This window comes from Saccostrea cucullata, unplaced genomic scaffold (assembly GCF_032062105.1).
Source record: "Saccostrea cucullata isolate Sc308-1 unplaced genomic scaffold, CSIRO_AGI_Scuc_v1 ctg6043, whole genome shotgun sequence".
Classification (NCBI taxonomy): domain Eukaryota; kingdom Metazoa; phylum Mollusca; class Bivalvia; order Ostreida; family Ostreidae; genus Saccostrea; species Saccostrea cuccullata.
The window spans coordinates 15,285-42,558 of NW_026939966.1; the positions used below are offsets into that span (position 1 = coordinate 15,285).

Sequence of the window (27,274 nt, forward strand, 5' to 3'; positions counted from 1 at the left end):
TTTACCCTTGTGTGTCTGTCCGTAACAAATTTTGGTCACAGTTTTTTTCTCGGCAACTACTCCTCGCAGATGTTTGAATATTTAGCACATTCTTTGCTGAAACATGCCATATAGTAGGATTCTTTTTGCGCAAATTCGATGTCAACTTTCCTTTTATCCGTCTGTCAATACAATACATAAAAAAATCGTCACAATTTTCTCAGCAAATATCCATTGCAGATGCAAGGCATGGTTGGATTCATTTTTGTACAAATTTTATGTCAGATTTCTGTACATCTGTCTGTACCATACATATAACTCAGCCGCGTGGATACACAACAGTGAGAACCATTATTCTCAATAAAACATTTTGCTAAATTACGTGTTTTTACAATATTTTGCTCTGAATGCTATCAACTAAATTGGGTTTTTTTTCAGAATACCTGTATGGGTTAGCAGTCAGGAGATCCTTTGTATATATTAAAGATAATATAATCTATGAATCCATCCGAGACGATTTAAAACAAACGGGCATAGTCAGTTATGAAGAGGAGGATGACTATGTTTGTCAAAAAAGAAATAGACAGTCCGAAAACGAGAGACTCATTAAACATATCATTAGGAAGAAAAGATGCAAAGATTTCACAAATGTCTTGAAAAGAGAATTTTGTTTTGTTGCCGAGAAAATTATAGAAGCATGTAAACAGCTGGTTCAAGAGGAACCCAGAAAAGGTAAATATTAAAATTTTGGATATCCTTTTTCATGTTATTTACGTTTTCTTTTATCAATAACGTGTTATTAGGATATCATCTGAAATACTGTATTTTGCAAGCTAGCGCGCTTCGTGAATTAGTCTATGTACATGTAACAAGTTTATGTGATTAACACACCAATATTTACACAACATTTAAAAAACATTCCTTAAATACACTTCAAATACAATTCAAATCTTAATTTTGCTGAATGATTCACTGTGTTTTGATCGAACGAGAACGAATTCAATAAAAAGTTTACACTTCGATATGTTTTAGGAACTACTTTCTTCATCTAGCTTTTAAGATAAAAAAGGAAACACACAGTTATCTTTATTACATATTGCCCTTGTGCACCTCCTATTTTACTTTATAATCCGACACAAATTTTGGGTTTTCCAGCCACTGCAAAACATGGACTTTGACATTATAACCATATGGGGGGCGGGGGTATCATTTAGTGAGCTCATTGCATACAATACCTCTTGTTTCACAATAATATTGTATGACAACCTAATAAAATAAGAATTCTGCTATTATAGATGTCATGCGGAAAAGGCCCGATTTTTTAGTAACGGGTAAACTCCTGCAGAAACATTTATCATGCCTACATAAGGAACTAGAACCACGGGAAATTGTGGATGAAATGTTTCAAGCTGGTGATATCTGTGATAGAGACCACGATGCTGTGACTGATCCTGATAGAAAGTATAAACGTGTTAAGGAGCTCCTTGAAATGATAAAGAAAAAGAAATTGTACCCTCACTTTGTATTTGCTCTGCGGTCATTAAAGTATGGACAGGTGCTAGATACACTTGAAAAGGATAAAGATATAGCGAAGAAACCTTGTAAGTACTACATTAATGAATGTATCGACTCCATTGTTTAATTTTTTTTCAATTGAATATTACTTTTCTGTAAATTAAATTGTCTTTCCTTCGAGTCAAAAATGAACAGAGCAAGATTTGACATCAAGATTTCTCCTTTACGAAAGCATAGAACACTGAAAAAAATCAAAGTATTGAAAGCACTCATGGGAGTTGAACATGATGTAAAATAAAATCTTTGATCGGGAGGTTAAGTGAGTGAACAATATTATTATTTCAAATACAGACAACTGTTTTGATTTTTTTTTAGTTGCAACAATCCTGAGAAAGACATTCAGAGACATTAAATAGCAAAAAAATATACATGGGCCATAATGCGTGCCTGCCTACATTAGTCCTTTTTTAATACCCCCTGCTTGAAAAGCGGGAGGGTATTAATTAATCGGGATTTCCGTCCATCTGTTTGTTACGCTTTAGGTATATCCATCTCTTATCTGCAACTCCTCTTACATCACTGAACGAAATTTTCATAGAATCTTTATTACATATTGCCGTTGTACACCTTCTGTTACTTTAATTTTCATCCTACACATATTTTGGGTTTCCCATTGTAAAACATGGACACTGCCATTACATTCATATTAGAGGCGTTTGATCATTTATATAATTCACTGCTCACAGTCTTCTAATATATTTTTCCTTGGCACATTTACTCATGTGTTATGAAAATTTCAGTTTCGCAGGAATAATATCAATGTTGATAAAATGTGGATTTTAACACAGCATCCTTTTAAGAGCTAACAGGTTTGTTATATAAAACTTCTCTGTGAATATAAATGTATTTCAAACACGAACATTATACATGGAGTACGTCAAAACTTAATCTTTTTTAATATTGTGAAGAAAAAAAGCAATACCAAGTTAAAAACAAATATTTCATGACCAAACATAAAAACAGTGGTATATGTGAGAGTTTGTGTGCGTACAAATTATCTGCTATGTAAATGAGGTTTTCCTTTTATTAAAAAAATATACCTCATTTTGTTGTTTTTAATCGCGATTTTACGAAAACATCGGTGTCCGTTTTTGGTTTTTACATTTATAACAGAGTACTAGATTTACCGCTTTTGGCAGGTGATACTGCTGATTTAGTAATAAATACGCATGTTTCCTAAAGTTTTTATGCATTAATGAATTCATTTAAACCAAGAAAATGTTCATGAAAAGTATGAATAAATTCTGTGCATCGGTTAAAAAGATATTGCTAAAACTCTGGTACCGTCGGGCGTCGGGAAGACTAGATTTACCGCTTGCCGTCAGTATGTAGCGTTGTCGTTCGTATCTCTTTCTCTTTCAGTGTATGACGCTACACTAAAAATGAGTTCCATTACGAAAAACTTTTGAGGTTCTTTATGATTTAGGTTTACTTTGAAGGAAATCTAATATTCAAAATAAGATTACTTTATCATTACGTATACTTACATTATGAAAATTATATCAATTCAGGAGAAAATGACATGAACTATTTGTGGCGGATGTTTATGCATGTTTTCTGTTGAATATCATCGGAGTAAATCGGTCGACACAGTAGCCTCGCTTTCGGCTCTATATAATCAACACAAATTACTGCGCATGTTAAATGCGTGATGACCATGGGACATTGAACATAGTTCAACTCCCAATAACAAGTGAAAGTCACTAAGAAGACTAATAAATTTACTGTCCATACAATCACTACCTCAAAAGTAGTTTTACTAGGTATGGGTAAATTTACTAGACAACACTAGTAAATCTAGATTTATAAGGAACTTTCACTAGGTATCTAAGTATCTTTACGACCACTACTCCACTTTTAACTTTTTTAGCTAGTAAACAGAGTTGTTACTAATCACGAAGAACGCTTCACTAGGTACACTAGTTAAATCAACTAGGTTTTTCTATCAGTGAAGGGTTGAATTAGGAAAATGAAAAAAAGTAGTAATAACGACTTTTTATCTCGTTAATACGACTTTCCTAAATTCCCATAGGCTTTCGTACCCCTTTTATGTAAATGTATAATTCAATACTGATAATTACAACAATACACTTGTACAAACTCGACATTTGATATATCCTCTATCTTTAAAATATGACTGTAGGTCATAGGACTTCAAAGAATGTTAAAGGTACATGAATACAACAATGAGCTGTAAATACAAGGTGATCTTATTTGAAAAAAATCTTTAATATTTCGATCGTTTTTAGCTAGGAATTTTATTGATAAACTAAATACATCTATTTCCTATACATGTAGCTTGTAACACAAGGCCGTGCACCCGACTTGAGCCGGGGGTACATAAAACGTGACATCACAATGCATACTTTATCTATGAATATTTAATTTTGCAAATGTTGTCCTTTATATAACACTACTGAAAGCAATGCGTATCTACATAACTGTATAATGATACCTTATTACTTATATTTACATTTGTGACTTATTTATACTTTAAACTTGCCTGATTGTGACTTTTAGCGTGTGAAATGCAGTATAAAGGTTAAAAGTCACAATCAGACAAATATAAAGTTTGGATAAGTCACAAATGTAAATATAAGTAATAAGGTATCATTTTAAAACATCTATCGGGCTATAAATACGGGCTGGTACGAGATTAAATTCATCATACGGGCTTTATGGAATTTAATCTCGTGACCAACCCGTATTTATATCCCGATAGATGTTTAAAAATGATACCTTATTTCTTAATAAAAACCAAATAACATGACGTCACGATGCATTGTAGTATAGTTATCTTTTCAGTAGATTGTAACACAGCTGATTAGACTTTGATATTTACAAAGAATTTTTATGGGTACCAGAAGATAAATTCGTTATCTAGGTCCAATCAAGGGTGTACGGGGATTTACCCCGGGTTGTATTATATATATATATATATATATATATATATATATATATATATATATATATATATATATATATATATATATATATATATATATATATATATATATATATAATTATATTATAATTATAGGATATATATAATTATATATACCCTTCGGCTTTGGGGTGTATGGAATAAAATTCGAGGTAAATCCCCGTACACCCTTGATTGAACCTGGATAACTAATAGTATACACGTACTAGATCCTTTTTTGACCACAGATCCTCTTATAAATTTGTTTTCCTTTGTTCCCTTTTCATAAGAGGCAAAGCTTGTATTGATATAAATGTTATTACTAAATTATCTAATGTCAAAATCTTTTTACAAATTACTTCAGTTAAATTTTTTTGTGCAAACTGAGAAAATATTGTTTCAGTTCCAGTTGACCGATCGCGGTAGCTTAGTGGTAGGAGGGCGCATTTTCGTGACAGGACTTCATTTCTTCAAGCTCGATTCTCGTTCTAAGCACAGCTTGAAACCTACAACGTTTAATGTATGTTTTTTTTTAGTTATGGCTGTTTTTTGCCTTGCTAAGTGTTCTACTTTCGGATCCTTAGAATGAAACCTGAAAACCAATGTTCTTTGTTGTGGTCGGCGTTGGAACCATACAAATCTATCCTTACGTATCCAATAGCACGAGTTTTTACTTTACACTTCAGGTGTGTGGCCTTTGACGATTTTATTCAAGATAGATTTGAATTAATGGAAAATCGTATTGAATCAACAATTAAGACAATCAAGACGGCATGGCGAAGGAACAGTCCCTACCAATTATTTTATCGACTTCAGTCGCGGCCACTCTCGACCTTCCGATCTCAGAGCGAACGCTCTACCGACTTAGCTACCGTGACGGTTATCCATCTTTTTTATTTAAAAAACTGGAATGTCATTCTTTTAATTATTTTTGATAAATACTTCATATTAATAAAATGTTTACCTCACTTGTAGCTGAGTATGCTTTGTGTATACAACAAAACTTCCGTCTTCTCAAAGAGGAACTTCCAGTAGCTAGAGATGCTAGAATAATGGTGGATCAGATGTATAGCTTCCTGGACGATACAAACATTTCTGATATCTATTACTTTACCAGTGCCAGACGACAGATATCTAAACTGCTGAAAATTCTTTTGCTGAAAGGGAAAGTTGCATGCAAAGAACTCTTCAGGGTCATAGAGGTAGATTTAAAGAGAGAAGATCTGCTCGGCAAAATGGTGAAAAAAAGTGTTGATAATAGAGGTACATTTTTTGACATTTTGCCCCCCCCCCCGCTTTTGCTAAGGCGAGGAGACATTTAAAAATCACTTTCCTCTGTCAGTCTGTCAATCTGTCACAAAAATTTAACCTTGGTCATATCTTTTGAGTAAAAGAATAGATAAGAGGTTTTTTTCATATTACAAACGTGTATTATCTGCGACAAGACATTTCTTTCTCACTTCTATTTAGGTCTCTCGTCTTCTACGGAAGACCTTGTTGTGTTTCTTTTTCACTTTTAGTGATGTCTTTCGTCATCTACGGAAGACCTAATTATCCTTGATTCTTCCTCGTTTTTGTTGCTTTTTTATTATTAAGATCTTATGTATGTTAAAGTTAAATTTTGTGTGAAATTGTTTGTATAATTAATGCTTGATTTATATTATCTTAATCTTGTTGATTTGTAGTAATTGCTCTAAGCTGCAGACTGCAGTGATCTGTTTATGTGATAAGATCTTGACCGCTCATTAAGATTTGGCTGGGAAATTTAGCTCTTGTATCAGCATTGCTGACTTTTATCACCCGAGTCTCAGGGGGATTGAATGTCCGAAGTGCTGGCCATGAGAAAATGCAGAATTCATAGTGTTCACAATTAACGGGTTAATTTAGCAGTGATTGACAGTCTGTAGGTTGGGCAGTTCTTAATATTTAGCGTAGAATTTGTGTGTTCAATTAGTTACTCAGTCGGGTCCTGTGTGTAAAGTGTTACACGGGAATACAAAATAAACTTTGTTGGAAACTTTGGGCGTTTTTATTTAAAAACAGAAAGTTTCGGTGTAACATTTTAAGTGGTGGCAGCGGTAAAGGATCCTAATTAAATGTGAAATATTGTTTGAACTTTTATACATATATTTGGATTTAACAAGCGGAATCAAAATGCCTAGGAAACAGGACTTGGAATTGGAATTTCAACTTTCTAAACAAAAACAGGAACATGAATTACGTTTAAAAACACTTGAATTGGAACATGAAAAAGAAATTTTGGAATTACGTGTTCAGCTAGAGAAGGCCAATTCAACACCAGGAGCACATTCGACAGGAATGCCAAAAATTAAACTTCAACCATTTAATCAGGAAAAGGATGACATTTTGTGCTATCTCTCTGAATTTGATGCGGTAGCTTAGCATGCAGGTTGGACTGAGAACTCAAAGGCTTTACAGCTTAGGTCACTTTTAACCGGAGAAGCTCGAGAAGTGTCGCAGCAAGTGACTTCGGGATACAGAGATCTGTATAAGGCTCTTTTGAATCGATTCGGCAAGCGCCCAGCAGACTACTTTCAGTTCCTGGAGGAAATTAAACGTGGACCAGGAGAAACTTACAGAGGATTAATGTCGAGAATAGATCTGTATTTGAGTCGTTTCATTGAAGAGAAAGATCCCGTACAAAAGTTCCGAGAAGAATATTTCTTAAAGGCGTTATCTCCTCAACAAGCCCAGTGGATTAGACGGAATAAGGGAAGTAGTGAGTTAGTTGAAGCTGCTGAGGATTACATTCTACCAACAAAATCGGCCGAGGACAGAAAACTTCAAAATCCTAAAGTGTTGGGTGAGAAGAAGAGCCAGGAACAGGGGAACTCCGGAAAACAGAAAAGTTTGGAAAAAGTGAAATGTTTTAGCTGTGGGAACTTTGGACATTATGCAAACAAATGCCCAAAGAAAGGTAATCTAGCGTCGTGTTTCGTGAAAGGAGCATTATGGGGTTTACATTATGTTCCGGGGAAAGTGGATGATGTGGAAGTGTCAATGGTCAAGGACACTGGAGCATCTATGACGCTATTGCGGGAGGATCTTGTTGATCCAAAATGTGTTCTACATGGACAAACTACTTCCTTGGTTACAGCTATTGGACAGCCATTCGAGGCTAAGTTAGCAGTGGTTAACCTGGAAACACCAATGTTTAAGGGACATGTTCAGGTAGGTTTAGTACCTGATCTGGTTGCAGATGGTTTATTGGGAATAGATGTTCTGGAGAGGAACAAAGTTGCAGCTGTGGTTACGAGAGCCAAAGCAAAAGAACAAGAACAAAATGAATTAAGTGCCAAAAATCGCATGAATAAATGTGATGTCGTACCAAGGGACTTAAACGTCATGGTAACCGACGATGAGGCTGGTGAAGTGAACCTTGATTTACCGGAAATTTCATTGGAAAAGTTGAGCGTGGTGAATGGAAATAAACTATCGAATCTTCAGAAACAAGACCCAACACTCAAAAATTGTAGGGATAAAGCATTCAAAAATGTATCACAAACTGAGACAGAACATAAAGCGTTTTACTGGGAGAATGACATATTGAAACGAAAATGGACTTCCAAGAAAAAGAATCTGTCGGGAACACAAGTGGTACCTCCAGCATCGCTAAGAAAAGCAGTGATGAAGCTGGCACATGATCAGCCAATAGCTGGACATTTAGGAACTGAGAAGACCAAACAACGTATTCTTGCGTCATTTTATTGGCCTGGATTGTTCCAAGATGTGTCGGACTACTGCGCAGAATGTGACACCTGTCAAAAAGTGGCAAAAAGAAGTGCGGAAAGAGCTCCTATGGTCAACACACCTATCATAACTGATCCGTTTTCAAAGATCGCAATGGACATCGTTGGCCCACTTAATAGGACAACTCAAGGTAACAAATACATTCTGACTGTCATTGATGAAGCTACGAGATACCCAGAAGCTTTTGCTTTACCAAGTTGTGAAGCTGAACGAATAGCCGACACACTCATTACATTATTTAGTCGAGTTGGAATTCCTAAAACCATTCTCACTGACCAAGGATCAAATTTCACAAGTGCGCTCCTGAAAGATTTATATGAGAAAATCAAAATCAAGGGAATAACTACAACGCCTTATCACCCGCAGGCTAATGGCAAAGTTGAAAGATTTAATGGAACGTTAAAATCAATGTTGAAAAAGTTGTGTATGGAGAATGGCGAAGATTGGGATGTACTACTTCCATATGTACTTTTTGCATACAGAGAAGTCCCACATGAGGAGACTGGCTTTTCACCATTTGACCTGTTATACGGATGGCCAGTACGTGGTCCTCTTAGTGTTTTAAAAAGCTTCATGACTGGTGAGGAGGAAATAAAAACTTCAGAAATAGATCATGTCGTCAACATCCGAAACAAACTGGCTGATGTGACGCAACTCGTGCAAAACAACTTGGAAATGAGGCAGTCTAAAATCAAAGATTGGTATGATCGCTCAGCATCCAAAAGGACTTTGCGTCCTGGTGATGAAGTACTCGTTTTACTCCCGACCGAACCTGGCAAGATGTCCGCTCAGTGGAAAGGACCGTTTCGTGTGGTTAACAAGGTAAATGATGTTAACTATAAAATCAATGTTGGAGGACGACGTGGACTTGTTACTTACCATATCAATTTACTTCGTCCTTATAACCGGGCTACATTACTGGCAGGAACAGAAAATGAAATTGGAATTGAACAGCAATTTCCTAACGACACCACAGAAACCATTTCAGATCTTGTCTTTGAACATGGGCTGACTCAAGTGCAGAGACAGAGTTTAAGGGATGTTTGTCAGAAATTTTCAAGAATTTTCACATCAAAGCCGGGAAAGTGTGATGTTATCTCACATACAATCAGAACAACGTCTGAGAATCCAATTACTCAGAGACCTTACAGGATACCGGAAGCTAAGAAACAGGAAGTGAAGGAGTCTTTGAATGAAATGTTAGAACAAGGACTTATTACACCATCCAAAAGTCCGTGGGCCTCACCAATTGTCCTTGTCAACAAGCCTGATGGGACAATTAGAATTTGTGTTGATTATAGGAAACTGAATGAAATAACTCTCACGGATCCTTATCCCATTCCACGCATGAGTGAAGTATTTGAGAAAATTGGAAGCGCAAAATATTTGAGTAGATTTGATCTAACAAAAGGCTACTGGCAAGTTCCGCTGGCAAAGGAAACGCGCGAGAAATCCGCCTTCATCACCCCATTTGGCCTTTTCGAGTTTACAGTGATGCCGTTTGGTATGAAGACGTCTCCAGCATCATTCATAAGACTTATGGATCGTATTTTAGATGGAACTCAAAATACTGTTGCGTACTTTGATGACATAATTGTTTACAGTCAGACGTGGGAAGACCATATCAAACATGTAACAGAGCTGCTTCAGCGTATTCATGAGGCCAATCTTACCATCAGACCATCAAAATGTAAGTTGGGAGCAACAGAAATCATCTGTTTGGGACATATAGTTGGAGGGGGATCAATTCGACCAGACCCTCGGAAATTGAAGGCCATGGAGGATTTTCCGCTTCCCTTGACAAAGAGAGAATTAAGATCATTCTTGGGGCTAACTGGATACTATCGCCAGTATATAGGAAATTATGCGGACATAACTGTACCACTGACTGATCTACTGAGAAAAAGTCAACCCGCAGAATTAAAATGGACGGAGAGGGAAGTGCAGTCATTCAAGAAACTGAAGGAAGCCCTGATGACAGCTCCTGTTTTGGTCAATCCGAACTTCAATTTACCGTTTGTACTACAAACAGATGCGAGTAATAACGCAATTGGGGCTGTCCTGAGTCAACAGTTGCAAGATGGTGATCACCCAGTTGCTTACCTTAGTAAGAAGTTACTTCCAAGGGAAAAGAACTATTCAACGATAGAGAAGGAATTATTAGCTATCGTTTGGGCCATTGGATCGTTTTCGTATTACCTAGAGGGTAGGAAGTTTTACGTTGAAACAGATCACAATCCACTAACATGGTTGCATCGCTTGAAGAATAAAAATCAGAGACTGTTGCGTTGGGCCCTCGCACTACAATCGTACACCTTTGAAGTTAGATATAAGAGAGGAAGCAAAAACACAAATGCAGACGGATTATCAAGAATCTGAAAAGTGAAAATGTGTTTGTGAATTATGGGCAATTTTTGTGAAAATTTTATATTCATAAAATTCAAGTGCATTCAGTTTGGATTTACAGTGAAATTCATTTTGGATTTATATTATTCTTTTGATGATTAATTGCTATTAACTGTTTAATACTTATTTGGACTGGCTAAAGTGAATTTAGTGACTGGTTAAATTTACTGTTGCTATATACAGAATTATGAACTTGGAAAAAATTCAACTATTGACAGTTAAATTTTTATCTTTGGAAGGGAGGTGTTAAAGTTAAATTTTGTGTGAAATTGTTTGTATAATTAATGCTTGATTTATATTATCTTAATCTTGTTGATTTGTAGTAATTGCTCTAAGCTGCAGACTGCAGTGATCTGTTTATGTGATAAGGTCTTGACCGCTCATTAAGATTTGGCTGGGAAATTTAGCTCTTGTATCAGCATTGCTGACTTTTATCACCCGAGTCTCAGGGGGATTGAATGTCCGAAGTGCTGGCCATGAGAAAATGCAGAATTCATAGTGTTCACAATTAACGGGTTAATTTAGCAGTGATTGACAGTCTGTAGGTTGGGCAGTTCTTAATATTTAGCGTAGAATTTGTGTGTTCAATTAGTTACTCAGTCGGGTCCTGTGTGTAAAGTGTTACACGGGAATACAAAATAAACTTTGTTGGAAACTTTGGGCGTTTTTATTTAAAAACAGAAAGTTTCGGTGTAACAATGTATTAGCCGAAGATCTAAATATTTTTAGGTTTCTTTTCACTATTTTTATAAAGGTTTTCCGTTTCTATTACCATAATGTTTTCAACGAAAGTCTTTGTTATTAGTCTGTTCTTTTCACTTTTATTAAGGTCTTTCGTCTTCGCTGAAGACCTTACAGTGATTTTAATGTTTCTTATCATTAAGGTCTTCCGTTTTCACGAAAGTCAGTAACCAGGGAAGAACCCTATCTTTAAGAAATAATAAATTTATTTACATGAAATTTTTATAGGTAGAAGTTGAACAGAGTTCAATATCATCTGTCACTAAAATCCTTGCGCTTGTATTTCTTCAATTAATGCAGGCACGTAGCATCCTTTTTGAAAGTGGGAGGCAACCTGAGAAAATTTTTTTTTACTTACCTAATAAAAGGTGACAAGCAAAAAAAAAAAAAAAAAAAGGAAAATTAAAAAGTACCCAAACTCGATAATCCTATTTCGTAGGAGTTGGGGGGGAGGGGTAGTGGCCAACTTTTTTTCAAGGCCAACTTCCTTTCACTTCCAGTTTTCTCCTACATTTCCTTTATATGTATATATTGTGGCAAAAAGTGGGGGGGGGGGTGGGGGGGCAACCATCTTTTCTATGGACATTTTCTATAGTAAAGGTAATGTTGGGGAAAAAAAGGGGGGGCAGGCCCCCCTGTTGCTACGTGCCTGTAATGATATACAATGGAATAGTTTTCCTTAGTGTTTGTACTAGGACTAGAACTTAACAATCTCAATTCATTTTATGAATCGTCATTCATGACTGCATTTTGCTAGGTTTTCATTCATGTAGAACGATGTCTTACACTGTTTTTAATGCATTACAAGCGATTTACTAATAAAGCAAAGAGATTAAAGAATTAACAAGATGTGCTTGTGAAACACTGATGCCCCCGTATGGCAACAAATTAGCGAAGATTAAACTTTTTTTAAATGCAAACTCACAGGAAATACAGCTCTGAGATATGAAATGAGGCCAGGGTAAAATATTTTCATCAGTTTGGAAATCTTGCTATCCAATGAAGGGTATTTCCACAAGGATTACATATGTATAGTATGAGATCACTAGCCCTTAGCGTTCAAAAGTTATGGCCAAGGTTAAAGTTTTTCACAAGGACAGAAATATTCTAGGTCAAGGTTAAAACGTCAAAGTTGTTGGTATCCAATGAGAGGTCTTTTCACCAAAAATATATGTGTGAAGTATAAATGTCCTGGGCTCTACTGTTCAAAAGATATGGCCAACGTAAAAGTTTGGAAATTTTGTATAAAAGTGGGTCAAACTCCAAGGTCAAAAGGTCAAATTTTGTGGTACCCAAAGGAAGGTCTTGTCACAAGGAAGACACGTGTGAATTATGAAAGTCATAGCTCAACTAAATCAAAAGTTATGAGCAAGGTTAAAGTTTTGCGGACAAACAGCTAGACAGACAGAGAGACAGAAAGACAGACAGACGGACGGACACGACAAAAACTATATATCCCCGAAACTTCGTTTACGGGGGCATAAAAACTAACTCGTTACGAATAGCAAGACAGTCTTTAATCCGATTGTTTACATGTATAATGCCGAAAAGAATAAATATAAATTGATGAATGCTTCCAACCATTAAAGAGTTCATAACCAAGATAAAATATGAAAGATCTAATCAAACAAGTTTGTTTTGACTATATTTCTATTTATACAAACAATGTAGAAAATTTTTCATATATATAAAATTTTGAAAACTCTGGTTAACGGTTTGTTGATACAAATCCGACCAATCTTCGAAGATAGGATAGTTATAATGAACAATTTACTAGAGAGAAGATGAGAAACATAATGATAAGAATATTGCACACAATGCATCTTGTATTTAGGAGTATTGTAGCAAACAAATATTACCTGATTAAAGCACAAGCATTTTACCTCCTGTCCTTAAATTTCTTTAATTAGATTCGCCTGTATTGGACTCTAATTTGAGAAACCTTCAGATTACTTGTCTTGAAGAACATGAAGATTTTCTTCTTGAGGAACTAGAACCCATTGACCTCTCCGACATTTTGTTCGAGGAAAGCGCAATTGACATTCCTGATCATGACAGGATTACAGAATCAAGAAAACTTTCTAAACAAGTGGAACGTTTTCTAGAGACAGTAAAGAAGAACGAAAATAACTGCTTTTTCTTATTTTTATGTGCTCTGAAAAAGAATGAGTATTCTGACGTTCTTGAGGAGCTTGCAAAGTCTTGTCCCAGAGCTAAAGGAGCTGGTAGGTATCTTTATATTATAAATGCTTGAGCCGTATATGTCAGATACTTTTATATGTTGTTACTCAGCATATTCTGGGCTAGTGTTAATGCATAATGAGTGAAAATTCACTATTGCCTGCAAAAATAAAATTTGAAACTCTTTTTGATATTGATAGAAAGGAAAATGTTTTTTTTTTTCAGAATCAAATACAAAGTTTGAATGGAGCGCATCACACAGTTTTACTACAGTAGCTTCAGGTAAGGACATGTGAACGTTTTAAAAATAATATAATTATACACATTTTGTACACTGTTGCAAACTCACTGATGACAGGCTGTCAATCCTGAGAGACCTTTATTTTTTACGGGTGTTTGCATTTCTTGCAAACAAATTATAATTATCAAGAAAATGATACTACATAATTATGTTGCATTTTGCATCTACGATGTCAGATACGAGCATTAGTAAGTAAATTTACCAATATTTACATTATATTCTCTCGTAAAGTTAGTAATTTTTAAACTTGTCAAGATAATTTACGTGCAAGTTGATATAAATATTTTGCATGTGATCAAAATTATGAAGCATGTTAATATGATTATGATGGATTTTAACATAATTTATCCTGCATGTAGGGGGCAAAAATATGCCACCATACAGTTAAGATCCGGATTCTAATTTTTTAAATTTAGTTTATTGTCTAACCAACATTACCTTTTGTTATTTGAATGATCTGAAGTTTCTTGCTTTGGGGTCTTACCTGCACATGAATGGCGTAATGAACAAAAAGTGTCAGTAACTCAAAGCAATTGAATAGTGAATTAATTTAATTATAAGTTACACAAAACTGTTGCATATAAAACAATTTATTGTACCAATAAATGTTTATTTATATCCACAAATTAACTAAAAAATGACTAAATCTACATTACATATTACATGGATTTATAAAACAATTCCAATTTGGACTCAGTCATCATATAATATTTTTCAAAAATTAAAAATTCCGTCCTTTTTTCCTTTCTAACATAAAAGGTTCTCTAGCGGCAATGCTTATGATATATCCCGTTTCTAATGTTTCAATTCTACATTTAGAAAGACAGAAGGATAGATGGTTTTCGTACTGACCCTCAATCGCTCAACGCAGGAATTCAACATCCATCTCATAGTTTTAACCGATTAAAGTTATGTCGGTTATAATAAAATAACCGATAAAATATCAAGGTTTGCTTGTATTTTGCCCATCATCTGGCATAATCTTCCACAGAATTCATACTAATTCTGAAATTCTGACACCTGTTGAAATGTTATTAAAAATATTTGAAATGACTTTGCTGAATATAATCTTAGGTGTGGTTGAATAGTAAATGAAAGATCACTAAAAGGACCTACCTTTATTCAGTGCGTGTTAAAATGTTTTTAAATGTTCACTAAAAGCCGCTTTTTAGTTTTAACTCGATATTTCATTTCGCCCTGTGATTCTTTCAGAAAGTGTACAGAATAGGCCTGTGAATGTAAGACTAACATTGGAAGGCTCCACGGGAAGGCAGCTGGAACAACTTCTTCATCAGCAGGTCCACTCAACAGACACATGGATTCTGGAGGAGGCCATTACACATGGGCAAATGTTGACTGAAGATATCTCCACCGGTTCTGTGGTCATACAGTTGAGGCCGATTACTGACCAAGCGGTGCAGACCTTGCTTAATGCCAGGGAAAACAATAGGCTGGTGGAGCTTATACTGGGAATATTGAAAACTGTAAATTTTCAGAGTATTCAAACTACAAAGCCGCTAGAGGTCAGAATACAGATTTCTTATGCACAGTCAGCAGATTCTAGGCAGGGTAAATATATGAACAGAGCGTTCAAAGTGCCAAAAATAAATAATTCAAAATGCAATTGCACAATATCTACTTTTACATTAAACGTATTTTACAGAGTCTAACAAATTAATAAATTATTTTCACTCTATGTCGTCTTCAGATATTTCTAGGACCAATCTAATCAAAGAACGAATGAAAGCTTATAGGAATGAGCTGATCTCTGAGTTGGAACCCAAATCTTTAATTTCTGTGTTGGCAAAATCAGAATCATTTGCACAGTCTGCAATCCACTCTATACAAAATGCTCCAACTACTTCGGAATGTACAGAAAGACTTTTATCATTGATTGAGAATGGACATCCAAAGAACATAGAAGATTTTATAGCTGTATTGAAGGACAAGGGCTATTGTGAAATTGTGGAATTGATTGATCCCAAAGAGAACCATAGCAAAGCAGGTAAGTGTCTAATATCTATCAGACCCTTTTCATTTAAGTATCTTTCAAATGATGGGTCGAACTGTTAAGGGAGTAGTACCTTAATTCTTTGAAAGTCTTTTCCTCTTACCTTGGGTATTAAATCAACTAAAAGTATACAGTAATAATGAGCAAGAGTGCCTCTTCCAAAATTGTGAATTTCTTGTCCCCTTGGTCAGGGTTTCCAGCGTTTGGGTGGGACTATATTGATTATATAGTGAAAATACATTAATTCTTTGAAAATCTTCTCCTTTGTTCTTGGGGATTAGATAAACTAACTATAAAGTACAAAGTTATACTCAGTAATAAGCAAGAATATATCTTCCAAATTTTTGAATTCCATGGCCCCTGGACCAGTGGTTCTGGTGTTAGGGTGAGGCTCTTTTGATTGTGCAGTAAAAATGCATTAATCTGTTTAATAATCTTTTGTGTTGAGCAAATAAACAAAGTACATAGCTTTGATGAATAAGGGTGCTTTTTACAAAATTTTTTAGACTTCCTGGTCCCAGGGTGAAAGGCATTTGTTTTTCATGGGGGGAAGGTCTATTAACAATATAGTGAAATTATTTTAATTCTTTTAAAAAAATCAACTAAGTGCAGAGTGCTTAGTTACTGGTGACACTACTGAGAGAAACCCTTCGGGCTTCACAGGATTTGATCACGTGACCAACTAAGTTCATTTCCCAAAGAACATTCTAACATAGCTTTTTTTTCATTTCTTAATTGAGCTCTCTACCAAACTTTCATACATGGCCCCAGGTTTAGGGATTCTAGTAGTAGGGCGGGACTACATAATTTATATAGTAAAAGTGCATTATTTCTTTGAAAATCCCTGCTCCTAGGTATTAAACAAACAATTAAATGTAAATTTATGATGAGGAAGTGTGTCTTTTTTAAAATTGTGAATTTTATAGCCCCAGAGTAGGGATATTTATGCATTTTAGATTAAATATCATCATTTATAATTTGATTGTTAAATGTGTAAGTTCATTTCTTGTACCAAAGAGTCTGCATTATATTTCAAATATTTTTTAGAAAATATCAGAAAGGTTATTACATCTAATTATAAAGAAGTTCTTGATGAAATGCAAATCGCATTAGCAAGGGAAACCTTGTCTACGTGTATTGGAGACGTTGATACTATTCAAAAGAAAATATTACCAAAGAATGGAAAACGAAGGCACAGAATGTCCCAATTCCTTCAGTTTATTCTACAAGAAGATCACAATGTAATTCAATTTGAGAAAATGCTGAAAAATAATGGATTGGAAGACTTACTGAATGTGAAAGGAAAAACACATAGAGAGCATATCACTACGAAAGGCATAGGTAAGTAAAAAAGACTAATTAAATTACAGATCATTTCATTTGAAAGCAATCGTTAAAATACATTTCTTCAATGTAAAAGGGTTGATGATATACAATTGTTTTACCTTGTTCCTATACAAATCTATACGAAAAATAGTCTAACATTCGTAATGTTTCACTGAGCGGGCATAAAAAAGAAATCGATGCTTGACCGCTAAGTGAGATGTTGGACCAGTCGATGAGATGTTTGACCGCTTTCGGCCTCAGGCGGACAGTTTGGATCTTGGGTCCGACAAAACGCTAGATTTCAGTCAATAAATGTATGGTATAGTCTGGGTTGAGGGCAACATGATTATGTTAGCCCCGAAGGACGAAATACTGATCGGCGTAAGGGGCTACATAATCAATGTTGCAAGAAAAACACAGTGAATAACTGTTTTGTTACATTAAATACGATACAGAATTAAAGTTTCATAATCTTTTATTGTGAAGAAGCATGCCAACACAAGACATAATAATACCGAAAATGGTCAGTATTTTTGAAAGATTACAATTAACATTATTAACGTCTACTCAATCCTAACTTTACATTAACTGTACATTAATTTGTTTCTGGTTGTAGAGGTGAAAATTGCCGAGGATGCAACTCCGTTATCAGACGAAGTTCTGTTTGAGTCCCTCCTTACACTTTTTCCCTCTGGTAAGTCCAAACAACACTTGTCCTCTAAGTGAGCTGTAAAATTTGATCGCCAGCTGGTTCGTAATCAGAAAGAAATATTTTGTTGCCAATGCGATTATTCAGCTATACCTAGCGAGTTATATCATACAGATCCTAAGGAATACCATCTCATGTACATGTATGTATACATACATGTTCATTATGATTATTATATGAACACATTTTTTAAAAATAAACAAAATTCTTACCATATCACCATCGTAATTTTTTCATATAGAATATTTTCAAATCGATGTTTTATTTGAGAAAAATTCATTGTGGTGATATCATGCAGACTTAATGAAACATGCTTATAAGTAGTTGATTTTTAACAATTTTCCGAAAATACTAGTACGTATTCCATAAATGTTTTGACCACATTCTAAAACTTTTGGTTAAAATTTTAAGCGAGCATACGTTTACTCAACGCTCATTTCTACCATAAAGTTTTAATTCATTTTAAACTTTAATTTTTGAATATTGAAATTTCCAGGGCAAAATAAAATATCAAAATGAAATTTGTTCAAATTTAAGTAGCCAGGCAATTTTCTTAGGCATCAGCTTTGAAACTTGAAACTACTACGAAGTTAATTTATAGCTTTATATACAAAATGTAGACTCATTGAGGGAGGGGGTCTATACTGCAATCCTTTAGAAACATATCAACAAGAAATATAATCTAAAAAATGCCAAAGGTTTTTAACTTAAGTCGGCATGTTAAACACCATCGTTTTAACCACTATTTGGAGTCTTTTTGAGTAACTTAGATAATGAAGTATTCTTTAAAATTATAATATCGACTATTTTAATTTTTATAAAGTCTAGTCAAGTTTTAATAATTGCCTATAAAATGTTAACTTTTGCATGTGCTGTTTTTACTGTCAGAGTCCCTATGCAAGTCGTACAATTATTGTTCAAATGATGCATGTTTTGACCACTCGATCAATGTAAATATGATATCTGTCGAAAAGTTTCGAAGTATTTGAGAATACCAGACGTATAACCGGACAAATGACCAATACAAGGGTTAACTATTGCTGTCTTTCGTGGGATGTTTGTTGTTTTGTAAATACATCTTACATCTACCGAAAAAGACGTGACATCTCTTCTGACTCCGAAGCGGTGAAAATGTATTCCCCTATACGCTGCAAATAACCCCCCATACTTTTTAGCGACTCACCCCCCGTTACCCGTTGCATACGGTGTGAAAGGCTCTGATTTGTTAACTCAAAGTATTTTGGATGTCTATTAGTCTTGAAATAATAATGAAACATGATATTCAGATATCAATCAAATATGAATGAAAATGTTCTATTCACATGTTATTAAAACGATGCGTCAAAATGTCAAAATATGTGGGAAAAATCTGCGTCGAAGTTCACCGTCAGTCCGCAACGTCACATCATTATGACGTTATTTATGTTTTAGTTAACATACCATAAGGCACGTTTGTCAAGGACCCAATCATGTGTTGTCCAATAGAGTAATTCCTAGAGTAAAAATAAATGTTTGTTTTTTGTTTTTCATTTAAGGAAAATATAACCTGCAAGCTAACATGGCGTCATCAGGTGTCTCCGCTCAGGTTCAGGTGAACATCTGCGCCGATTGTAAAGAACCGTCCGTGTGTACATGCTCGATATGTGACACTAAAATGTGTAGAAAACATATGAATATCCATATGGATACGGTTCATAAGTTATCAGAGAACGACAATAAAAAATGTTCTCTTCATGTGAGAAACCCATTAAAATGTTTCTGTAGAAGTTGTCGTCTGCCCCTATGTGATAAATGTGTTATAGACGGAGGACATGTTGCCCATGAAAGAAGTGAATTAGAAACTTTCTTGGAATTTCTTAAGGAAGCAATATCAAATGAAAACATAGAATTGACAAATTGCATTAAACCATTTTACCAAAAGGTTTTGGACAACACAGAAAAACAATTAAGAGAATTAACGTCTGTCTATGACAAGGTGAAAAAGGATATTGAAATTTTCAGAAAATATTTGCATGGGGAAATTGATATTGCAGTAAACAATTTGCGTTCTGTCCTGGAAGAGAAAGAAATGAAAGATAAAGAAGACTTACAAAATCAAAAGGAAGCTTATTCAGAAAAAATGAAGAAATTAGCTGACACTATTTCGCAAAATGAAAAGTTAATTGGCTCTAAAAACCCAGAAGAAGTGGTGGATTTTAGATCAAGCATTGAGAGCTTTCATTCGAATCCTTGCCAAGTGAAACTGCATTTACCCTCCTTCCCATCAAATATGAATGATCCAGAAATTCAAGAAAAAGTATTGGCACTATTTGGAGAAATTAACTATACTGATGAAAGTGCTACTCCTGATTTAGAATTGGACAACGCTCAAAGGATTGAAATGCAACTACTGGACCAGCCAGGTGTTCTAAAAGTCCTTAAAACTAGATTTTTCCCCGATTCCTTCGATCATAAATTATACAGTTTGTCTTGTATAAACTCAGAAACAGTTCTAGTCGGTGGTAATGACTATGTGCTTTTGGAAAAAAACATTGTACTACAAAGATTCAAGACATGTTCAACCTATAGAAATCACTTATAGAGGGTACCACTTTACTTTATCTTCCGATGGTGCAATATTTTACTCAGATAAGGAAGGCAACTCTGTGAAGAGGATAGAGAACCGTTTATCTAATACCATTTCCACGTTCCTAGAATTTGATTCATGGACACCAAGAGGGTTAACCATGACCCCTTACAACCACCTACTCGTTTGCCTGTATAGAAGCAAGCAGTCCAAAGTAGTGCAGTATGCTCAAACTGGAAATATAGTACAGGAAATCCAGTATAGCAATGGACAACTTTTATATGAACATCCCATGTTTATCTGTTGCAACAAAAACGGTGACATTTGCACAGCAGACTATGAAAAACGAGAAGTTATTGTTGTGAATCAATTTGGTGCCTTTCTGTTTTCTTATAATGGCAGCACGCCAACAACATCCGTTAATACATTTACTCCGTGCAATATGGCAACAGATCACCTGTGCAACATTGCAATCACAGATTTCGAAAATCACAAGATCCATCTTTTGGACAGATACGGACAATTTCTTCGATATATAAACCCAGATGCGGGGGTCAGCCATCCTAAAGCCATTGCAATTGACAGGGACAATAAAATGTGGATTGGAGAAGGGAAAAGCGGAAACATCAAAGTCTTGCAGTATTTGAAATAACGTATACTGAGTATTCTAAACTGGGTGTCTGTATGTAACATTTTTTAATCATTCATTAACAAACTGGGATTATATTTTCAATATGTATGATTTAAATATTTAGAAAATAAATGAGGAAAAGTGAAATAGATTACAGTCTAAAGAGAAGGAGGAAACTAGGACCTTTTGTTTCATAATTGGAATAAGTGGAATAAATGCTGTCTCAGTTTGCCGTCATATTTCATAATTTAACGATGTTATTGTACAGTTTTTATGTGATTACTAGTATATAAGTTAGATTTTGAATATAACTTTCTAATACATGTATAAACATTTTCTTGATCTGTGTTCGTATAGGAAATTTGTCACATTTATGCCACATTTTGCGAAACAGAGTTACAGTCATCGAGTTTTAACTTTCGTCAAGTCCGCTTAGGGTCAAATAACTCCCTTCAGTTTTGAAGCAGGACAGCCGGATACACTTTCATTGTCAAAATTGTGCTTTAAGGAATGGAATTTATTCTTAATAGGGGAGAGGGGGTGGGGAGAACTATTCTTTTGATGTGGCACCGAGAAAAAATATCTATGCATAAATGAGAAAAATTGTTTAGTCGTATTTATTATCAATATTGTCATGATTGGTCATTTGTAAAATTATTTTGTACATTTTGATTGTACACACAACTGACACAAGTTAATATTGAATAAAATATTTTAAATGCTGTACCTTTTTGGAGATCAAGTCTTCCCTCGATCTTTCTTAATACCCAAGGATACCGACTAATACTAGTATTAGAAGACATATCTTTGTATTCATATACAGCAGGATTCATTCAAAACCACATTGGAAAATTTCTGTTTTATTGGATATTTTCCGATAAAAGGCGTTAATGATAAGCTTAAAAAACACTTAAGGATGACACGTGGTGATTTTCACAATTCCATAGTTTTCCCTTTGTTTGGCAATATTATTACCAGTCTGTGGAGTTTACGTCTCCAATTTGATTCAAGACGAACTATAGCATGATGGGTGTATGAACAACTGAACCAAAGCAATTTACTGACTTATAAGTTAATGTAATAGGATATCAACAGTCTCCTTTAAAATCAACATTTCGCAAATTCTATTGTTTATAGAATGACCTTGTCAGAAAATACAATCTATCATTAACGAGGCCAAGACTAATTATTTCTGCCCTTAGGATTTTGATAATATTTTGACAAATTTTTATCCTTCTATTATTTTGTTTTAGGATTTAAAAAAATGAATGTTTACCATCCTGATTTCTTAGGGGGTCATTTCAAAAATTGTCAAATTTTACAATTGGACCCTAAGGAAATTTGTTGGAAAAGCACCAAATTTTCATGTTTTTCTTATACCCGGTATATTTTTTTTGTACATCTTTCCTAGATATTTTTGTTTTCATTTAGGTAGATAAAATTTATTGTAAAAAGTCACCAAACTGTGAAATTTAAAAAAAAATCACCATCTGGGTTGGTTTAGGAATCAATTACCAACTTTATTTTTTCAAAGCCCAATACCTCTAAAATTGCCATTTTACGGTATAAATATATACATCAGTGGTATTCTGTGCAGATGAATTATCGACGAATATGATTATTTTTCGGTAGAAAATAGCGATGTTTAGATTGCTGGTATGTTTCTTAGTGTGTTTAGTATAATATCCATGGACGTCTTGAGCATACACGCGATTATGTTTCACTCTGCAGCGTCATGCATTGCTTAAAAAATCCGAAAATGGTGACGCCGTTAGAGCCATATTAGGGTTTTTCCTAATTATTATCGTTAAATAACATTTTCAGACCAGTGTGGGGGTTACATATAATGTTAATTTTGTCTTAAAATCAAACTATTTGGCAAAGGTGCACTGCCGCACAAATGATTGCATGAAATTAAAATGCAGCGTAAAGTCATGCGCACTCACATTAGACTCGGCCTCCTTAAGTTGATAGTTACTTGGGAATGGTCCTGCTCCAAAAACTTTAACCTGGTCACTCATCTGGAAGATGTAGGTCGGATTTAGCATCCGAAGCAAATATGGCATCATATGGTCATCACTCATCCATGCAAGTTTGATCCTGATGGGGCTGATAGTTACTTGGGAATAGTCCTAGCTGCTCTTTAAACTTTAACTTGGTCTCTCATGTGGAAAATGAAGGTCAGATCCAGCATCCGTAGCAAGTCTGGCAGTGGTCATCCCTAGATGCATTGTTACAACCACTTTGAAAAGTGCTTTAAATTTGGGACCAAGGTAACGCACTTTGAAAATTATTTTTTTCAAATTGCGTGAATATCAACCATATTTATGCACTTTTAGAAATGTAAAGCTTTGATTGATCAATATTCTTACAAATTATCGGTATGATAAATAATTGACCCTGGTTGGATAACTTTTTTAAGATAAGGTCACTTCAGGACCTGAGATGTTGACGTTATAAATATTTTAGGTTTTGATATATATATTAAAAGGGAAATGGGTCTTTCAGGAAAAAAATCATTATTTCGTATCTTTTTAAAACTCTAGTAGGCTAAAAGTGAACGACTTAAACCATAGCATTTATCTTAAGAAAAATTAAGCAAAACTATGAAAAAAAATTCTCTTATATGTTTTACTGTTCTAAAAATTTCTAGTATTCATCTGTGTTAAGTTAACTCATTTATTGAAAGTTTTCAACGTCATATCAGTTATGTAAATACATATCCATATTTTGGGTTTAGCATAGGCATCGAAATCGGGCGAAGGAAAAGGGGAGGGTTGTATTACATGGAAATTTTCGACCCCGTTTAATTTTCGCCCCTTTTGCCCTCGTCGGAAGTGGGCGAACTTAAAACGGTACGAATTCAAAGTAAACAATATAATATCTTAAACAAAAATCTTTCTTGGTGAATTTAAAACAGGGCAAACTTGTTTCCACAAATTTAAAAGGGCGAAAATAGCCTGTATACAGTAACCTATTCCAGAATTTATCAATATTGAAGGATTAGATGCTGATAAATTACATTGATCTACTTTTATAGATGTAGGTACATTTCAAATCAATGATTATCAGTGAAGAGTTCATATTAGATTACATTTTCACGGACTTTGTTATTCATTCAGATTGCCCGGTCATCTGATGAGGGTATGTACAAATTAGTTCAGTTATTTGAAGTCAACTTTGCCAAACTTAAAATGTTTGAAAATTGAAATATAATATGTTTTCTTCAAATTTTGTAACAGGATATTTATTAGGTAATGAACAGGAATATAGGACTACGGGCTCAGGCCGCCATGAACACTTGCGCCGATTGTAGTGAACCTTTTGTGTGTACATGTTCTTTATGTGACACCAAAATGTGCAGACAACACATGATTACCCACATGGACACAGTTCACTTCTTAGCTGATAATGATGCAGACAAAACAAAATGTTCTGTTCATTCCAAAAATTTCCTGAAAACTTTCTGTAGAACTTGTCGTCTGCCACTTTGTGATGTCTGTGTGACAGATGGCGGCCATGTTTCCCACGAAAAAAGTGACCTCGACGCTATCTTGGAATTTTTCACTGAAGCGATTTCCAATGAAAATCAAGAGTTAATAAGTTACATAAGGCCCTTTTATCAGAAGATACTCGACATCACAAAGGAAAGGAAAAAAGAAGTTCCGTCTAGCTATAAAAATGTGAAACATGAAATCAAACAGTTCGCTGAATCCTTACACAAAGAAATTGATAGTGTAGTTCAGATATTGTATGGTGAAATGGATGAAAAAGAAAAGACTGAAACTAAACAATTGGAGGAACAGGATGATGTTTATTCAGAGAGAATAAGCAAAGTGGATGAAACTGTTTTACAAAACAGGCAGTTAAAGAGTTCCAACAATCCAATGGAATTAACGAAATTTAGCTCCAGTCTGGCTTATTTCCATGTAAATCCAAGTCAAGTTAAAGAAGAGTTGCCTAAATTCTCTCCTATAACAAACAGAGAAGAAATTAAAGAAAAGTTATTGGGACTTTTTGGAAAGGTTTTGTTCGATGTATCTGACAAACATGTGTCTGATTTAAAACTGGAAAACGTCAATGCAGCAAAAGTGCAGCTTTTGGAGCAGCCAGGGGTTTTAGATATTCTCGAAAACGAATTTCCTCCTGATGCAAATAAAAATAAGTTGTATAATTTGTGTTGCATAAATTCCAAAAAAATTTTGGTCGGCGGAAATGATTGTTTTCTTCACGTAAGAGAGCTATATGACGAAGACAAAGAGATCCAAAAAATTCAGTTAACATGCCAAGGGGTATATTTTGTTCTCTCGTCAAAAGGCGTGCTCTTTTATACAAGTAAAATGGACAAAACCGTGAAAAGAATAAAATCCCTTCATTCCTCAGGAAAAACTACTTTTCTGCAGTTCGAAAAATGGGAACCAAGAGGACTTGCAATGACTTCCTCAGATCATCTACTTGTCTGTCTGTATAAAAGAAAGCAGTCCAAAATAGCAAGGTACAATCAAACTGGAAAGCTTGTGCAAGAAATCCAATATCACAACGACAAACTGTTGTTCGAAAACCCTATGTTCATATGTTGTAACAAAAACGGGGACATTTGCACAGCAGATAATGCCAAATATGCCATCATTGTCGTAGATCAATTTGGGGTATTTCAATTTTCTTACGATGGTCGCAATGCACTGGAGAGAGGTAAAACTTTTCGTCCATGTAATATGGCAACAGATCACTTGTGCAACATTATTGCAACGGACTTCGAAAACCACAAAATCCATCTTCTTGATAAATATGGACAATTTCTTCGCTTTCTGGATCCTGATGCGGGGATCAGTCGCCCTAGAGCTATTACTATAGATAAGGATGGGAAAATATGGTTTGGGGAATGCTTCAGCGGAAAAGTCAAAGTCATGCAATATCTGAAATGACCAAGTTTATGTAAGAGTGAGATTTGTTCAAAGACTTAAGTACTTTAATTTGTTTCTTTTGATATAACCAGAGGAAAACAAACTTAACAATGGTTTTTATTTTTTTATATACTACGTCATCAAAAAGTGGCCTAAAATGAATAGTATTTACATGCGTTTAACTTTCAACATTTTCGTACTAGTATTATACTTAAAAATTAATTTACTCATTTAGAAGAGGAAGTGCATGACAAAATTGATAAGTTTATCAAAACATCGACATTAATTTTACGAGATGGACATTGGATAATTTTCATTGTATTGTTTCTATAACTTCCTTGTATATATATTGAGATAATGATATTTATTCAGTAGATATATCACTCATTAGATAATGCATTTCTACCTCACTAAATGTTGATAAATATATTTGATCTGTAATATTGTAAATATGGAAGATTGAGAAAAAATATTAAATTATTCAAAAACTGTAAAACCTCTTCTTGTATGGGTTTGTGAGGAAAATCCAAATTCGCGGTATATTTATTATTTGTAACTGAGAAGCATGAGTCTGCAATTTCTAACTCTTTAAACTTGTCTCTATTAATTCCGACTCTCCCTTTGTGCTTTTTTTTTTGGAGACCTTGTAGCTGATGCCTAGCAGTATCAATGATCTCCCTTACAAGAAAAAAATCCCTTTATATTTTTAAAATTTTAGAGAAGGTTGAGGATCTATTTCTCCCCTTTTTGTTATCATATGATACTCCTATTGTGCTGTCCATTTTCAAATGAACGATTTTTTTATTTGTTTTTGACGAAAGGTAAAAGAGAAAGGGGGAGTTTCGATAAGGCCGTTTATCGGACCGCTTATTCATAAAAATAAATTTCAACTTATCTTTTCAAAATTAGTTTAGAATTCAAGATGAATGTCTTAATTTTTGTTGTTAGTAGTTCAAAAGTTAATATGAGATAAATTCACACCGTAGCTGACACAAACTTAGATGTACTCGCAAATGCTTTAACATTAAGCCTATAGGAAAATATAAGAGGGTGGCATTTATAAATCGATGTTTAGAATATGAAGTGCATGAGGGACACTCACCTAGTTTTGCCCATGTATTAGATATACCCTGCACACTAATACTAGTATTTTACAATATGATGAGTGTCGTGCGTGCACTTCATATCCAAAAATTAAAAATTGTCTAAAATATGCATGCCTAAAATTAGAACCTGCTGGTAAATTGATC

The 27,274-nt window shown here is 34.6% G+C and overlaps 1 protein-coding gene across 1 annotated transcript; it reads left to right on the plus strand.

Annotated features, from left to right (window-relative positions):
* Positions 1-24,160: 24,160 nt before the first annotated feature.
* Positions 24,161-26,070, plus strand: LOC134254361 (uncharacterized). Its single transcript, XM_062736887.1, has 2 exons — positions 24,161-24,264; positions 24,363-26,070. The coding sequence occupies exon 2, from the start codon at positions 24,378-24,380 to the stop codon at positions 26,043-26,045; it is 1,668 nt and encodes a 555-aa protein (XP_062592871.1). The 5' UTR covers positions 24,161-24,264; positions 24,363-24,377; the 3' UTR covers positions 26,046-26,070.
* Positions 26,071-27,274: the final 1,204 nt, after the last annotated feature.

Excerpts from the sequence above, each read along its gene's own strand:
- LOC134254361 (XM_062736887.1), top strand. The coding sequence starts at position 24,378 with ATGAACAGGAATATAGGACTACGGGCTCAGGCCGCCATGAACACTTGC.